The sequence below is a fragment of the Tachysurus fulvidraco genome, chromosome 8 (assembly GCF_022655615.1).
Source record: "Tachysurus fulvidraco isolate hzauxx_2018 chromosome 8, HZAU_PFXX_2.0, whole genome shotgun sequence".
Lineage (NCBI taxonomy): Eukaryota > Metazoa > Chordata > Actinopteri > Siluriformes > Bagridae > Tachysurus > Tachysurus fulvidraco.
Genome location: NC_062525.1, coordinates 13,938,627 through 13,956,709, shown reverse-complemented (window position 1 = coordinate 13,956,709; position 18,083 = coordinate 13,938,627). Strand labels below are relative to the sequence as shown.

General features: G+C 39.0%; 1 protein-coding gene across 1 annotated transcript in view; it reads right to left on the bottom strand.

The window, feature by feature from the left end:
* Window positions 1–16,907, bottom strand: part of dnah9 (dynein, axonemal, heavy chain 9) — a 92,113-nt gene extending 75,206 nt beyond the window's left edge. Inside the window, exons 1-21 of the mRNA XM_027177708.2 lie at window positions 16,457–16,907; window positions 15,134–15,330; window positions 14,402–14,560; window positions 14,176–14,306; window positions 13,843–14,054; window positions 12,543–12,776; window positions 12,265–12,432; window positions 12,061–12,177; window positions 11,685–11,835; window positions 11,028–11,142; window positions 10,820–10,888; window positions 8,262–8,388; window positions 6,560–6,815; window positions 4,314–4,555; window positions 4,103–4,238; window positions 3,781–3,977; window positions 2,416–2,840; window positions 2,040–2,262; window positions 1,672–1,838; window positions 654–1,524; window positions 91–221 (exon numbers count right to left, since the gene is read on the bottom strand). Coding sequence (XP_027033509.2) covers window positions 91–221; window positions 654–1,524; window positions 1,672–1,838; window positions 2,040–2,262; window positions 2,416–2,840; window positions 3,781–3,977; window positions 4,103–4,238; window positions 4,314–4,555; window positions 6,560–6,815; window positions 8,262–8,388; window positions 10,820–10,888; window positions 11,028–11,142; window positions 11,685–11,835; window positions 12,061–12,177; window positions 12,265–12,432; window positions 12,543–12,776; window positions 13,843–14,054; window positions 14,176–14,306; window positions 14,402–14,560; window positions 15,134–15,330; window positions 16,457–16,807 — 4,679 coding nt within the window. The 5' untranslated portion in view covers window positions 16,808–16,907. The remainder of the gene's footprint in view (window positions 1–90; window positions 222–653; window positions 1,525–1,671; window positions 1,839–2,039; window positions 2,263–2,415; window positions 2,841–3,780; window positions 3,978–4,102; window positions 4,239–4,313; window positions 4,556–6,559; window positions 6,816–8,261; window positions 8,389–10,819; window positions 10,889–11,027; window positions 11,143–11,684; window positions 11,836–12,060; window positions 12,178–12,264; window positions 12,433–12,542; window positions 12,777–13,842; window positions 14,055–14,175; window positions 14,307–14,401; window positions 14,561–15,133; window positions 15,331–16,456) is intronic.
* Window positions 16,908–18,083: the final 1,176 nt, after the last annotated feature.

Here is an 18,083-nt window from a genome sequence, read left to right as displayed (position 1 = left end):
CAGGCTACAGTCCCTCCCATACTGCACTTCTGTGAAATTGTGAGACAGTCTACAAAAAAAACAAAAACAAAATAAAAACAAGTGATGAACCTGCTCTGAATGTCCTCCAGCCTGTTGTAAAGCCCGCGTTTATTGGTGGCCTCCACAACGTTGGGCGTTTTATGAGCATCATAAGCCAGCTCTTTGAAATCTGTATCAATGCCTTCAAAGCGCTTGGAATCCTGCAAGATATTCATGAAAACTGCTGCGGTAAAATAATAACCAACATTACCAGCAAACATCTGTGTTCCTGGTTATTAGAATACCAGGATAATTATCTAGACATATTCAGCCAAAAGCATGGCTTTCCAAAGATAAACATTTTTATCTCTGATCCAAATCAATGAATGCACTGCCAGTGGGTAGGACAAGATGATTCTCCAGTCAGTAATGACCTCATTAAGCTAGGCCAAGTCCTCATTACAGGCATCTGGTGCACTCATTGATAACAGATAACTTTCTGTGGTACATTCATACTGTCTTTTTGGACTGATGGTATTTATTTGTGGGGTGTGATTATATGTGTATTAATCGTGTTCGTAATTAATAATTCTCATATCGTGACCAACACCATGCAGAAATATATTAATATATATAACAATTGCATCCCGAACCTCAGGTAACTGTGAGCGGATGTCCTCTGAGCCGATGAAAATGCTCTCCAGGTGTGACCAAGTCCTCTGCACTTCAAACCAGATGGAGATCACAGAGTCGGCCGCCGAGAGCCGGCGCTGCCAAGATGACACCTCGTCCAAAAAGAAAGCAATGTACTTGGAAGTCATAAGGTTCTGCAGCTGCACCTGGTTGTCTTCCAGTGTTTCAACCAGCTCCTCGTCTGCCTTGAGAAGAGGGATACTGGTGCGAGAGTGGGACTCATACCCAAATTCCATTGCCGTCCAAGTGGCATCCAGCTCACTCAGGACCTTCTCCATGCCCATTTCCTTCACCGCCCGGTCCACGATGGCCCTCACCTCATCCTCAAAGCAGTGCAAATTTAGGTTCAGCAGGTCAGCCAGTGTGGTGTCGCGGTCCATGGTGAATTGCACACCCGTGGCTATCATTAGCTGTTCCCAGTGTCTGGGACGGATGGCTGGGTTCTGTAGCTCGGCTACGGCTTGTAGAGACGTCAGTGTATTCCTCACGACGCCCTCCAGACCAGCGAAAGCATCCCATGCTCGTGCCTCCTTATCCAGAGCCCGTAGCTCTTTGGAAACGCGTTTGCACTCCATCTCCATGTCATCCACGTTGATGTCCTTCCATGGTGTGGTGCGCCAGTAGTCAAGACTGAACCTCATGACCATTATCATGTCCCACAGCTCTTTAAGGATGGACACTTCTTTGCGACATTGCTTGAGTTGTTTGTAGTCAGGAAAGTTGACTTCAAAGAGGCTGGCTGACTCGATGAGTTCAGTCATGACTGATTCTTTCTCCTGAATCTGTTTGTGTGCTAGGTTTAGCAGGGGGTAGGGGTTTGAGCTGTCAAACCTAATAGTATATAAAAACAGGGTAGTCACATTTGATTTCATCAACGACAGAAAGATCGTCATTCGGCAGCAGTACGTTTGACTCGGTCAGCACTACAGAAATTGATGGCTGTATAAGAGGATAATATTTAAGCCTGGCAAGCTATACCTGAAAGGTCCTTTGGTGCGGAACTGCTCCCTGAACATGTATTGCTCTACATCGAATGTAGCGCACTTTCGCCGCAGGTTAGCCACCTCATTAGCCTGCAGTGGAGCCACATGTTGCTTCATCACTACAGCTTTCTTCTTTATGTTAGTCCACTTCTCTGGCAGATCCTATGACATATCAACACATTTAACACGGGTGTACTTCATCAAGTTCTGTAGTGTTTTATGGTGTGTAGCTGCAAGTGTCTGCTTATGGGAGATTTTACAGTTTACTATCTCTATATCTCTAAAGTGAAACGCCAAAGCCGTAACAGCTTTCTGCCCATTGTGGTGGTATTGACCGTTTGGCTCTATTTTGAAGACAATTACCTTGAGCTGTTTATACACCACTTCAGGAAGTTCCTGATCATATGTCTTCAGCAGATCAATGGTGTGCTGCAGAGGTTCAAACATTTCGTCCGTAGAACTCTGTCTCTCTTTCACTGCCATTAAGTGACCCATAATCTCCACCAGACCGCCATAGTCTCCTTCTTCCACCTCCGTGTTAAAGCCAGTCTCCGTTACCTTAATAAACCCCTGCAGATCTGACAAACTGCAAAGGGGAAGAAAAAAGCCACCAAAGTGAAATAAAAGTTATTCAATCATTACAACACTTTTTTTCCCCTTCAGGCATTTTAGCACATTTACTCCTACATCAGTTTATATCTTAATTATTTAAAGGTTTCTTTCAGAAACAGTAAGCTACCTCTGTGTCACATGGTCGATAAGATGCTGTTTGAACATAAGGCTCCACTTTTTGATAATATTGAGCAGAGCGCTTTTGAAGGCCCGTGCATCCACTTTCATCCAGCCTTCGAACACGCACACAGGCTCGAGCTTCTGCACTTCTTCATACACACCCTCATAGGAATTCACTTGCTCACGGAAGCGCTCCAGAGTGGGTGGGTTTTCGGGGACACCGTCCTCGGCGTGTGCCTCGATCTCCTCGTTTGTGAGGACGTGGCCGTAGAGCAGGAACTGACGCATGAACTCCTTCCGGTCATCAATGTAGAGGTAACCGTAGCGTTCAAACGCATTTCGGTGCTCACAACATTTTCCCATGACCCTCTGCACTCGGTCCATCAGAAGCTGACGCATGTCTGTAAGATCTGCCATCTCCTCCATATCAGCCTGTAGAAATGATTGTCCATGTTTTAGAGAGACAATCTAGTGAATTACTGAGAACCTGGATTAGATCTATAGCTGGGGCAGATTCAACTAAAATTTGCAAAGATCCAGCTAGACAAAATTCTTTCACCATATGTAATGACATTTATGGCATTTGGCAGATGCTCTTAAGCAGAGGGAATTACACTTTTATCTCATTTTTTACAACTAAACAATTGAGGGTCAAGGGTCTTGCTCAGAGGTCCAGCAGCAGCAGCTTATTGGACATGAGATTCAAACTCACAACCTTTCAATCAGAAGTCCAACACCTTAACCTCTAGGCTACCACATCCCTCCATGATTAGCTCATGGGCCTTAAAGCCCTAAGTGTCTGCTTTCATATGAGTCATTAACCACCACTGTGGAGTGTGACATGACAGAGATATTCAAAGCTGAATAAAAATATATTTTTTTGGCCTCTGGTAAAAAGGATTAAGCTTTTTATGTTTCGTTTCACCCTGCATGTTAGCATAATGCCGATTCATGTGACTAGCATTATGAAAAGCTATGACATCTATTTAAACTTGAAGCAGCGTGTAAACACATACTCTTCTGTAAAACATTCATTGTTGAACCATGTCATCATGTCACTAAGTAGACCCGAGAGAATTTTCCTGCTTTTCTCTAAATAATTTACATAAAAGCATGTAATTAGCTTTAACAGATGTCATGATGGTCTACGTCTAGAAAACATGGCTGAGCAGCAACTATGGCTTTCTATCTGCTGATAGATTCTTTATTTCTTATAATTCTAGACTGCTCATTTCGATCTGCTGAAAAGTATTTATGGCTCCACATCTGTACATCTGTACGGACTGTACGGTCACACCTTCTCTATCCCACTTCCTTACCACAAAATGTACGACAGGACAGTGGAAGTGAATTATTAGAGGAAAGGCAGTACCTGGTAATGAGGAAAACTGTTACACTCAGCCAACCGTGGTACCAGAGAGGAGATCCTGTAAACATCATTGATGAGACCCTCCACTAGTTCATAGAAACCGTCGGCAGCCCCGAACTCGAGGGATGGATGGAAAACTATATCAGGAACCTCAAGATTTAGATGGACTTCAAAAAGTGGAGCTAAGCCAAGTGTCTCACCTGATGGAGTAATGAAGCATATTACCGTCCGCAGAAGAGATTCCCACTCTACAGTCTATGAGCCAAACACTAGAAGCAAGCTTACCATATTATTGTATAAATTCTCATAAAAAAACAATTCATACCAGTGTTATCCAAAAAGAATCGGAGGGAGCTTTCAATGCTGTTGAAGAAGCCATCGATAACCATTTCATCAATGTATTCCACATAAGACCTCCATTCAGCTGATGATGGATCCACTTGGAACAGTTTCAAGTTCTCCTAAATAAAAAAAAATCTATAAATTCTACACACTCACCATCCTATCTTATCTTTTAAAATTACTTCATCACTGACCTTCAGTAAGAAATGGAGCTTCAACCCAGAGTTACGGATCTGGCCATAGGTTCTTTCCAAGCGCTCATGCTTGTCGTCCAAGTTGAGCAGGGTGTCTTTCTTTCCGTCCTTCCTCTCAAATATGGGATGAGTCCAATTTTTCATGATGCTCTGGATCTCTTCCACGTTGTCTTTTGTCCTCTGAAGTCGCATTTCAAGATCGTGAACTGCCTCACGCACATCTTGGATGTACGCCCAGATTTCTAGCAGTAACACATGAGCTATGGTCATGACTGAAGTTATTAATATAACAGATTAAGCTTTTAGGCTTTTAATGACTTTTGGTCGGTTGTGTAAATTGACACAGGGTACACAAATTGAAGTCATTTTTAAAGCACATAACTAATTGCTGCATCGTAAGAATGAGAAAGAGTCAATGGCACTGTGGGCTATTATGTTACAATATATCCTGCTTATGAATTTTAGGTTAAAGTAGTTAATAGATCTTGTGAATTTTCAAGGACTGAGCTGCTTTGAAAACCTCCATCCATTCATCTGTCTATTCCTTATACTGCTTATCCTACTAGGTGGCAGGAAACCGGGGCCGTATTCCCCGAATATTCTTAGTGCAAAGTTGTGCTGCACGATTAATCATATCGCAATCGCAATCGCGATATCAAGCCTGTGCGATTATATGACGCAAAATGCTGCGATTTCATGAAATAAACAAATAATAAATAAATGCATGTGTGGACATGACAACCCATTCTCTCTGAAAGCTGCTAAAAAAAAAGACCAGTGAGTTTCAGTTTAGGCAGTGGCACGTGTGGCGTGTATGGTCATGTGACTTTTTCCGGTGTGCAGCGTGGAACGGGTGAAGATGGACACTGAACTGGTGGCCAGAAAAAATGCTACCTCTGTTATATGTAGTGGTAATTTCGTCAGACGAGAATAGACGAAATAGGTTCGTCAACAACCTTTTTTTTCATGACTAAGACAAGACGATAAGACTGCACCACTGTCCAAAAACGCTGACTAAGATAAATTAACATGCATTATTGTTGACGTAAAAAGACGAGATGAAAATGTTTTGTATAAAATAAAAACTAAGATAAAATCTCTCTTCATTTTCGTCTACAATTGTCTCTGCTTTTTCATCAGCTGTTATGCCTTTAAAATATTCAGAACGAGTTTGCGGCTTCGCGCTGTTGCTCGTTACAGGTCTCATACGCCTGTGGCTACAACACGAAACTGCTGAACAATTGCATTGCTTCCGCTAAAGAACAAAGTGCGCTCCGTCTCTATGGTAAGAATCCTGTGTGTCCATTCCAACGCTCTGTTTTTCATGGCAACGGTGTGTTATAGTTAGCATCGGTCTGTTATCAAGAAATAAAATAGTGTGTGCATAGAAAAAATTCGTCCACACGCCGCTCAAAAAAAAAAATTGACTCATGATACCATTTGTTTATTATATCGCAATCGCATATCACAATTGCAATATTGACCTCAATAATCGCAATATGACATTTTCCCTAAATCGTGCAGCCTAGTGCAAAGACTTGCTGCTAGTGACGTAATTCTAAGAAAATTCTTAGTAATGTGGGTGTTTGCCTTAGAATTAAAGAGAAGATCGTAATAAAGATAAAAGTCATATTCTTTAAGCATCTTAACCATTAAAAGTGCTCATAAGGTCAAAAAGTCTTAGGACTAGAGAGGAGGATTTTAAGAGGCTCAAGAGTTTTTTTTAGCAGAGGAGAAAATAGCTAAAAGGTGAAGAGGAAGAAGAAATGTGTTGTATACAATATTTAATAATGATAGTGAGTTAATATGATGATACAGATTAGATCGTGTAGGGCTTATAATAGACCACATTTTAAAAGCACTACATTTTTTATTAGTGAACAACCAATCACAGTCTTCAAAAGAATGTGTCATACCTAGTAACAGGGTTAAGCCCCATCTCCTCTCTAAGATAAAAGCTTTTGTATTTTGCTTTGCTCAGAGTTGCTCTTAGATTGGTCCTGAATCACTCTTAAGATAATATTCCTAGTTTTAAGCTAAATTGGGAGGTGTCTGAGATCATTCTTAGAATCTTTATGATTATGAGCTCTAGAGCCTATCCAAGTTTGCGTCCAAGGGCACAAAGCAGGGCACACCCTGGACGGAATACCAGTCTAATCAAAGGGCACAATCACACTCACACTTATTCAAAAGCTACAGACAAATTACAGATGACAATCAGCCTAAAATTGGTTAATATTCTATACCTTTGCTTGTCCAGTTAATGGTGTCTTCAGCATCCTTCAGTTTAATGTCAATGTTTTTTAGCTGGTTCTGGATCAGAGGGAATTCCACCTCCAGCACCGTCCTCATCACTTTGTTGTACCAGCTGGTCATGAGTTCCAAGTTAGCTATATACTGCCAGAGCAGCTCCTTTTTGGAATAAATATCAGCAGCGAGATCTGGAATATCCTGGTCTTGCATGGCCTCCAGATACTTTACCTCTCGTAGCACTGACACCAACTAGAGATTGACAAGTAAGAAGAAAAGCCTTTATTTGTCACATATACATTACAGACAGAAAGTCTTTCTACACATATCCCAACTTAGGTTGAGGTCAGAGCACAGGTCCGGCCATGGTACAGCATACCTGGAGCAGAGAGAGTTAAGGGACTTGCTTATGGGCCAAACAGTGGCAGCTTAGCAGTGGATCAACAATCCAAATGTTCCTTAACAACTTGAGCCACCACTGCACTGATTCTATAACAATGTTGTAATAAACCATTGAGTCCTAAACATCTTAACTTTCATTACAGGATAAAATAAAAATGTCCGTGTTTAAGGATAAAGGTGGATTTGTTAAAGAGTGGCATTATTGGTCAAACTTACAAACCATCATTACAGAATAATATATGCAAAGCAAAAAGAAAGAAGGTTTGTATGTCACATGATCATATGCCACAAATTCCGGTACTGAAGAATGTTCCTGAACGAATACTGAGTTCTAAACAGATACAAATACATAATTAGATAGAATTAGGAGGCATGTGTTTTTTTTTTTGCTTTTTTTGCCAGAACGGTTCACATGGCATCTGGAGGAGTCTAGAGGTTGGGATAGGGAACAGGATCCTGTGCAATATGACAGAAAAGTCAAGCAGGCGTGGGCATTTTCACTTTCATGTGGGTGCAAGCAAGCAGACATATATGAAGTTTGTGGGCGTAAGCAAGCATACAGATTTAAAGAAAAAGCCAGATATGAAACTCACTGAACAAAAAAAATTGCACATTCATTAAACTTCTACCATGTTTCATTCAGCCTAGTAACTGCGATTTTTGGACTCAAATAGATAATAACATAATAATTAGATAATAATAATAACAAGATAATAAATGCATTGCATGTCTACCTTTTTTTTACTTCTTTAATTGGTATTATAACCAATGTTAAAAGTCATGATAGGCACGTTCTGGTATTACAATGAAATAGCCTAATAAATTCTGCAAGCAAAGCAACAACTTTTTTATACTGTGAAAGACCAGAGGAGAAAAAAGAAGGAAAAAAAAAACTACGGAAAACAGTACGACAGGTTGATGTAAGAACAGCGTATTATGTTGTGGATGACTGAACATGAACTAAAAGGAAAGGGGGGGTTATACTACTCTTGTTCCTGATATTCCATTTCAAGCCAGAGCACAGTGATGTACTACACCTGGATTATCCCTAATATGGATTTTCCTTAAGTAGTGATTAGCGATTAGGCAAATATTCGTATCCAGCAAACAGCTGAAGGATTGGCTATACTAAGTATTTGGCGATGCTGTATGGGTTTATTAGATGGCACCTATAATGCTGGCTCCTACAACTGTGAACTAAATTTTTATCATATTTATTTAACAGTATATTAGTTCTGGTATTCAATGTACAGCTCTGAAATCCTGCATGTAGACATGACTATCACAAGGCATTACCTGTGGGTTGAAGTTGACAGTGATGAGTTTAGAGGCTGGGTCTCTGGAGATCAAGGGCTGGTTGAGATTATATTGAGATTTTTCAGCCACCGATTCAGTCCATCTGTTATAAAGCTTAGAGGAATACCTAAAAGCAAATACATAGATGAAGAGAACAGCTCATGGAAAACGGAGGAGATTGTGGATACTGCTACAAGGTGCATTTCATTAATACTATTTTAGTTCATATTTTATTCACAATGACACCAGTTCATTGTGCCATTGTGCCGAATGTTTAACTATTTAATAATAATAATAATAATAATAATAATAATAATAATAATAATAATAATAATAATAATAAAGACTTAAATCTTTTAGGAATTATTATTATTATTATTATTATTATTATTATTATTATTTCGATCATTATTTCGATCATGATTTTCGCATAAAAGTTAACTGAATAAAAAAAAAGCTGTTTTTTTTTCTACCCATGTATTTTAGGTATTATTTTATTTCTTTTATTGATTGCTTGATTGATTGAAAACAAATTACTTGATGTGCATCGTGATTTGCTGATACTTAAACCTTTATTATCAGTATTGGTTAAAACTGCATTGTGCTTTATCTACTGTCTGTGTTGGCTATAATCTATTATGAACTATAAAGACATTTACAACTGCCACATAACACCGCCATAAGCCAAATATGGCTATAACAAGGAGCATTATAAGCAGTGTTTGTAACATATTATATGAGACAACATAGACCAGCATTGCTCCTTTTTCCTTTATAATACCAGAGAGGTTACTAGAAAACTTGCAGCTCAAAAAATACAACTTAGATACAATATAGTCAAGTGTCTGTCAGTAACCTAAACTTCTTCTTCTTCTTCTTTCGGCTTTTACCGTTAGGGGTACCCACAGCGAATTGTCTGTTTCCACCTAACTCTATCCTCTGCATCTTCTACTCTCGCACCAGTTACCTTCATGCCCTCATTTAACACATCTATATATCTCCTCTTTGTCCTTCCTCTTGACCTCTTACCTGGCAGCTTCATCTCCAACATCTGTCTACCAATATAACCATCTCCCTCCTCTGTACATGTCCAAACCATCTCAGTCTAGCCTTTCTGTCATTGTCCCCAAAACAGCCAACCTGAGCTGTCGGTAACATACACTCATATATGAAAATACATACATTCAGATACATCTCAAAAAAAAGATCATGGCAATTCATACTGGCTCTTTGGTATTAGCGTGGGACATTGTTATTAGCTCTTTGGTATTAAATAATGTGTTACAAACACTACATAAAAATGCATTCTGTTAACAATTTATAATGTATGAAGTAATTCTAACATTCTAAATATTTTATGCTGTTCATGAATTCATAGGTCATTATGCATATGTTCTTTATAGAAAGTGTTACTATTTTATTTTAACAAGTCAAAAAAATAATAATGTGAAATTCCCACGTGCTGCATTTATTATATCCTCAGAGATCCTCTTGAAGAACTTCACTTCCCCTATGAGCAGCTCAGCACTTGACAAACATTTAAGTGCTACGAAAATGATTCGGGTGGTTAAAATACAAAAAGGCAGCATAAAACAAGATCCATTTATCACGACTAAGAAAGAGGAAAAACCAGAGCTGCTAAAGAGGAACTGCTAAAGTAATCTTTTTATAAGCTTATTGTGAGAGCCTTTGCACTCTAGGCTTCATTGGAATTCTGCACAGTGCATGGTGGCTTAATTGTCTTATTGCGGTTGCAGCACAGAGTCCCGAGAAATCAAATAGCTCCATGCTACACATAAATCATAAGCTGCTGTGTCAAGAAGTAATAACTAGAGATGCCCATAATAGCTCTAACTAGATTGCTTGCGTAATGCTTGCGATTACCATCAGGTCTGTGCCGTGGGGTAATTCATCATTTGGTTTTAATCCATGCGATGATACCCTCACACACACATGCTCACACACACTGCATGAAAACAAATGTATATACTAAAGCGCATACATGTTGGTGCTACAGCTCTACAACAGCTATGTGCTACCCAGACACATTTGTTAAAAACGCTTGACAGAACTATTGTTCTTTCAGCACGACTGAGAGAATGGAGAGAGCATGAGAAAATGAGACTGCTGTGTAATAACCTGTAAATACTGGCTTTCCAAATGAGCAAATAAATCACGCTAGGGACCGAATGCCTCTGGTTCCTCTGTATTTTTATTGTTGCACATATGCTACAGGCCTTTACAAAACAACACATGTTTACCTTGAGTTCATTTTCTGTAAATGTACTGTAACTGTAAAGGCCACCTTACTAACATGAAGCCGCCACAGCAAACTGGGACGTGAGGGATAAAAAAATAAAGAAGAGTTGTCTACCTCAAACGTAGACAAAACAAAATATTAACAGACAAAACATTAAGGTGAGGTGGGGGATGGGGAAATCCAGTAAGTAATGATAAGTCAAGCAAAAAAAAGGGGGAAAAACCTGAGACATAAGCAGACAAGGCAAGCTGCATCGTAATGACCTTTCATGTTGGTCCAAAGGATGTTATTGACTCACCGTTTAAGCAACAGCATCATTTCTTCATATTTCCGCATCACTTTTTCTCCATACGCTGATTCCAAACATCTGGTTACATTAAAAAGTGAGGTATAATTCAGGTAATAAGGCACAACAATGATGTCATCAGTAAGAAGTATTGAATGCATCATAGATGACTGACAGGAAACCAAGCTGGAAAACATCAAAACATCCAAAACACACTCACGGATAGCTGATGAACCAGAAGTTGTTATATAGGATCTGGATGCGTTCCTGTAATTGCTGGGACCATTTCAATCCACCTGCTACCACTGGCATGTTCCTATTGACTGTGATGTACCCTACAATACATATTGAGTGTCAGGTCTGCCTACATTTCACACTCCATTTCCCATCCTGCATTGGGGCCTACAAACATGGCAAAACAATAACATATACTGTACGAAACTTCACGTTAATCCACTCTGAACGCTGTATTTAACAGATCATGAGGAAATAAAATTACACGAGCAACCTTATAAAAGGGCATGAATTCACAATATCAGATTACATCATGCATTGTTCAGAAGACTTAGCAGACCTACTCACTGAGATAAACACAATATGTGTAAAGGACTTGTGCATTTTTTTATTTATTTCTTTAGCACTTTTAAACCTCAATAATGTCCAGATTGTACTAAAGGGTCCAAAGAATGAACATAACCCAAAAGTTAAAAGATAAATATAAATTCACTTGACCATACTATTAATGCTATATAATATACAGAAATGTGTTATAACTGTGTTATGAATACAGGATGCATAGAAGCTTTTACCAACAGTTCAATATTTAACATCATATATAATCTGGTTCTGGAAATAAATTGTTTTGCTTTCATCTCACCCTGCTGCTCCTCAGCCTGTGTGTGTTTAATGTAGAGTTCATTGCAGCGGTCGAGCTCCTTGTCAAACATTTTTACCAGCACAGGGTATCTCTTCTGAGCATCAGCTGCAATAAGGGGACGTTCGAGTAGACTGCCAAACATGTCTAAGACCTGCATAGTAGAGACATGCATGACATGCAGCAGATACTGATTAACTCGTGATGCTTCATCTAAAAATCGCTTTGCATTCTCACCGATCACACAGGACATTCAGGCTGAATTCCTTACAGTTTCATTAAGTAGATATGTAAAATTCATAAAAGTCACCAAAATCTAATGGAGACAGAATTAGTGTGTAATATGAGCTACAAAAACTGCCATGTACTCAACACTCACCTTGAATGCATGCTCAAGACCTGAAGCATCATCAAACGCCTGACATAAAATTGCACCGAGACGTCGATCTGTGTCTTTCACTTTACATTCAAACTCGGCTAATTCCGCCTCAAACTCCTGGAAAAGACCTTCGTTTAGTAAGTCATGCTCCCAGCAAATATCTGAGTCTGTTTTAGTGTAATATACTGTATCTGGCCTACATACCATATTGTAAACATCGAGGCAGTCATAAGACTTCTCTGTGAACATTTTGTATCTCTCTAAAAACTCCTCGTGTAGCTGAACAACAAGCTGACTAAGAGCTCGTCCACGAACGCCTCCGAATTCCACCTTCTCCAGTTTCATCATATCGATCACAGTCAGCAGTAAATTCTGGGAAAGAATTAATAATGGGAAGGAGAAAAGCAGTAAAAGCAGTAAAACTTCAAGGAACGCCATTTCGTCCGTATTGCACGGCTCTTCGTAAATAACCCTTCACTCACCTCAATCAAATTTAATCTCTCTATGAAACGATCCAGTCCAGCGAACACCATAGCAGGTGTGAAATCCCAGGGCTTTACTTCCATCCCGTTTCTCTGGTACTGATTCAAGTTCTTTCTTCTGTCATTAAAGATTTCCTTGAAGTGTGTAAGCACATCCAGAGTACTTTCCACACGTGAAAGACTCTCTACCACATCACTTTTCAGAATGTCCTCTGGATTGACATGGCTCCGAGCCTTCACACGAGGTGCCAAGAAGTAGAAAAGAAGATTTATCTTACATAATCTGCACAGTGACTAAAATACATTGAGTGTCTTGCCATTTACAGTACCCCCTTCTTATATTGATTGGCCATTTTATTAGGTATTAGGTCCAGTCAGTAACTGTATACCTAAAGATTGCATCTATATGACAGGTGTACATACTGGATAACCTGATAAAATTTAAAAACATAAACAAACAAGTACCTTATTTGTTATTTAATAACCTGGCAGTTTATTACTTAAAGATAAATACATAAAAGTGGAGGCCAAATGTGACAAGACAGGAAAGAGAAGGACACAACAATGATTCCATGATTTTTTTTGAGGTTCTCAACAACAAACTTTATCAGCTACATGAGTTGAAGTGTGTGTGTGTGTGTGTGTGTGTGTGTGTGTGTGTGTGTGTGTGTGTGTGTGTGTGTGTGTGTGCACGTGTGTGTGCGTGTGTGTGTATGTGTGTGTGTGTGTGTGCGCGCATGGTGTGTGTGTGTGTGTGTGTGTGTGTGTGTGTGTGTGTGTGTGTGTGTGTGTGTGTGTGTGTGTGTGTGTGTGAATTAATAGTTTTCCGCTATTCTATGATAGTTAAACATAATTAGACTGCACTGCTGCCTACCAGGTAGCTTAGTGTTTATGAAATATTGTATTCATAAATATAGTACACATATGCAAATGGAAAAGCAACACAAGCATTACCCAAAATAAATTCTTACACTAGGCTTCACTGTTACAAAATTTCAAACACTAAAGCCCAAAATGTTTGAAAAACACCCAGAGCCCAAAGAGCCCATAAATGCCCATTTAAATCATCTTAGTGCAAGCTAGGTGTTCTTAATAAAATGCTAACTCGTAATAGGTATCATATATATCAAATCTATGAACCTCAAGAGATTAGAGATTAAAAGTACAGTTCAGCAAATTATAACAGTCTAACATCTAGTGGAAAGAGGTTTAACAGCAGGAATGAACCCTCTTGAAAAAATCACAGCATACACTTAATGTTTTTAGTCCAACTGACCAACTCGGAGATTTAATTACACACCTGCTGCATGAGCAGGTTGCAGACCTCTTGAAGGAGCACAATCACTCTGGCTGGAGTATTGTAGTACTTGGAGTTAGCCCACACTAAACACACGGTGTGCATGAGGGGAGCAAGTCGTCCTTTCACCTCGCTGAAATCTGTGTTCTCTATATCTTCTGTAAGTCGCTGTAAAGGCTTGAGGAAGATATTGATGTCCCTTGCTTCCTCCAAAGCTTTAAAACAGAAACACAATGCAGAAACATTTATATGATTTGTGCTGTTAACAAACAAATTGAGCATTTTTTTTTTAATTTTAGACAATTACAGTATATAAACCCATGATTTAAATTTTACCTCCATTTACAAGCTGTAGCATGTTCATAAATGCAGGATAGTAACTACTCTCCATTGCATCCAAGAGCTCTGCCATTTTGGTCACTTTGGTTGACTTAAATTGATTGTGGATACCCTCGAGGTCAGCGTATCTATTGACAAATTGAAAGAAAGAATACAAATATAAAATTTGATTGTGATGATTAGAAGATATTGGATTCAAGTAATAACGACAAACTGTACTGACCGATTCTTCCAAAAGTTCATCTCTACATGTGGCGTCGGATTTTTACCCTCCAGCAAGGGCTCAGACGAGTCTCTCTTGAGAACCTCATGAATCTGATGACTCCACTCAATCACTACGGATTCAATGGAGTGGATGATACTCTTATCCACCAGATCTCCCCTGAGGCATTGAAAAGAAAAGAGGACTGTTTGTGTTTCGTCTCAAGACCGAAGATCTTTCAGTACAGCATACGAGTGCCGTTATACATTGACATTCACTTTATGTATTCAGTCAGGTAAAGAATGAAAGTATCTCAAGCGAGAAAGCGTTCAAGGCGGATAACGATTGCACTTTTAATACAGGCACAATGGAGTTTTACTTTCCATAGCCGTTACGTGATACGACATCTTCAATTGAGCAGACATTCTTAAAGTTTCCGTGCAAACAGTACAAGCCATACTGAAGTCACTGAGCAAAACAAAAAGAAAGATTGTTTCTTGATGATTGTACACAGCTAGCCCTCAAGGGAGTTTCTCGCTGAGCCAAGATCTGTCATATTTGATGCTTCTTGCTGTCATGTTGCACTAAGGTGTGTATAAAGAAATGTCAGTGGCCACAGGTGAACCATTAACAATGCACTGCAGGAATGACCATAAGGAAACTAATTAAAAACTTCACAATGATACTACACTGAGCTGTTAGGTCAAAACTGTGGCAATTCTGGAATATTTAGAAAAATACTTTAGTTTGCACCTCATTTCTCTTTCAAACGCTGCTTGTTCAATTCTCCCTGATCCTGCAGGAAGAGGAAGGAGAGTTTTGCCTTTGATATGTCCAGACATCACAAACACACTGGATTTCAGAGCATGGACATGACGCATGAGGTCCTGAGACATGACCTGAGGCCACTGGTAGTGGTTGTCGTTGTTGAGCAACACTGGAACCACAACCTTAATAGATAAACAAAGGTGAAAATAGACAAAAATATGCAGCGAAAGAACTTTAACTCATTCACAGAGATAGGAAATTCAATTTAATTGATTCAAGCAGTAAATATTAATACCAATACACAAAGTAGTGTGTTTTTTTCTTCTTTTAAACATAATCATTAGTGCTTTATCGCCCCAGTGTAAATTGCATACCTTATACAATACCTCAAAAATATACTTTGCATTTGTACTAAAACAATACTGACGTCACACAACGTACCACGTGATTACGGTTTGATTTCACCTGCTTATTCTCATCCTCATAAACAAGGTTCAAAACCTACAGATTATGTTAGACATTATTAAATTACTATTACGATTGTTAATCAAATATTGGGCTGTCAAGTGTCACGCATTAAGAGTGACAGTCACTCATTTCGGTCTTTTCTCACAAATATTTGACTATTTATCAAATATTTAATATGCCGGAGCGCCCAAAATGTATCTGTCCGCACCGCTGTCTCTATGGAACCGGGCAGGAATGACACTTATCAGCCAATCAAAAAACCTCTACACAATAGCCAATCAGAAAATAGCACTATCTGGGTAAGATTTAACGCAACAACCAATGAAAAATGTCACGCTTGCCTGTCTTCAAAACTTGAGAGCCCTGCAAATATCTCAGCTGAAATGAAACTTGCAAGAGATGAATGAAATATTATTCAGCAAAAATAAAAAAAAGAAAGAAAGAAATATTAAGCAAAATTGTATTTAATTTAATTTAATTTTAGTTTGTTTATTACACTTTATTTTATTTGTCTTAACCGTAATCAGCTAGTCCGGACTAATTAGGTTGCACTAATTAAATAACACATTACAAATATGAAACAAACAAAGTGTCTTTAAAGTAAATGACCAGATCATAAGTTGCCATACATTTTAATAAACTCTCTCTCAGAGGCAAGTCGCTCCAACAACGTTAATACGACATGGCTAAATCCCAATCCCACACGACAGGATACAAAGTGCACTGCACAGCATGTGAAATCATGCTTTTTTTATACCCTACGAAGCACACCTAACCTTACGTACATTACGTACAAAGCGTATCAGCGACGCTACGTACGCACTTCAAAACTTTCCTCACCTCTTCTGCGAAGGCTGATAACTGCTCCAGGGGCGAGAAGGACATGTCTCCGTATATCAAGTCCGCCTTTATCGTGTCAGAGGACACGGCAGTTTGGCTGTGTTTAAAGAAATAAACAGCTTTAGTCTTCGAAGTGCCTGTAAATTCATTAGTAGGTACAAGTTGTCCTGTGACATTCTGATACACAACAAGCGTCGTGTGGTCTGGTTTATCCAAGAAGTCCTGGATGACTTGTTTGTGTTCCTCTACAGCCAGGCATTTGTGCCAGCGGTCCTTTTTTAGTTTTAGTGTTTTTAGCACATATTCCTCTATAAACTCGAATCTTTTCTCTGCAGCTGGTGACTCGTCCATGTTTGCTGTTGCACTGATCAGTGATTATAGTGTGAAGTCCATGCAAACTCATTGTGCCCCCTTTTGGCTCCATAGTAACCCAGTGTTTGCATTAATGAGCCTGTTGCTCAGGGACACTCCAGTCTTTCTGCTCATTCTTCTCACAGGTGGATGCACACATCACTTAGTTACTCTCTGTGTTGCTCTCTGGGCTCACTCACTGACCTTCTTGTCACATTTTAACTCGGATCAGAGTTTAAAAACTCTGGCTCTGTCCCAAATTTGATTCCTGAGCAGATCTGATGAAGTGTATCTACCTTAAAGTTTAAACCGCTTTCAAAAAACTAAATCATAATCCTAATATACAGTATATCATGTACCAGCTCTAGTTTTGTCTCTAGTTCTAGTATCCAGCTCTAATATCATGAAGATTTCGGCCCTTCAATGAGATGACGCCAACCCTGGGAGGATCCTGAGGCATCTAGTAGACTCTGCTTCATGAAGTGTTCAGACATTCTAAGAGGAGATGCTAACTCCATGTGGTTTCTGAGGACAAACTCATCAATACACAATTGTCAGACTGTAGAAAGGACATTATTCATAATATCACTTTCCGGTGTTTATAACAGTTTATAATCACACCCTTCAGTGCCACCCAAATGAGGATGAGGTTCACTTTTTAGTCTGGTTCCTCTCAAGGTTTCTTCCTCTTCCATCTCAGGGAGTTTTTCTTCACCACAGTCACCTCAGACTTGCTCATTAGGGAAAAAACCAAACACAAGTCTAATATTAATCTTGAACTTTTGTATAATATTAATCTTTGAATAATGTTACATTTTTTGTATTATATTTCTTATGTTCTGTAAATCTGCTCTGGCCATTGTTAAAAGTGCTATTCAAATAAAATTGAATTGATGTTGCCTCATACATTATCAGCCAACATCAGCCAAGCAGCATATGTGGCATTAATAGTAAGATTAAATAATAGCTAATTATTAAGAAATAAGTGCAAAGGTAAAAAATAAAAGTGTAAATATTAGTTTAAAGGTCTGCCTTTCACTTTCTCAATAAGATATGCATGTTTTCTGATCAACTCTAGTCCTGCTCTTTGCCTTTATAATTGCTACTCAGTGAAACTCTTTAGTCTTTTCTATTGTGTTTATATAGTATACCATGTATGTATAGTATGCAGATATTTCTGCCAAATATAATACTCCAACTTCTTCAGACGCAAAGTCAAGATAGTCAGGCAAAACATGTGGGCATGGTGTCAGAGTTTAACATGTTTGCTTTGCAC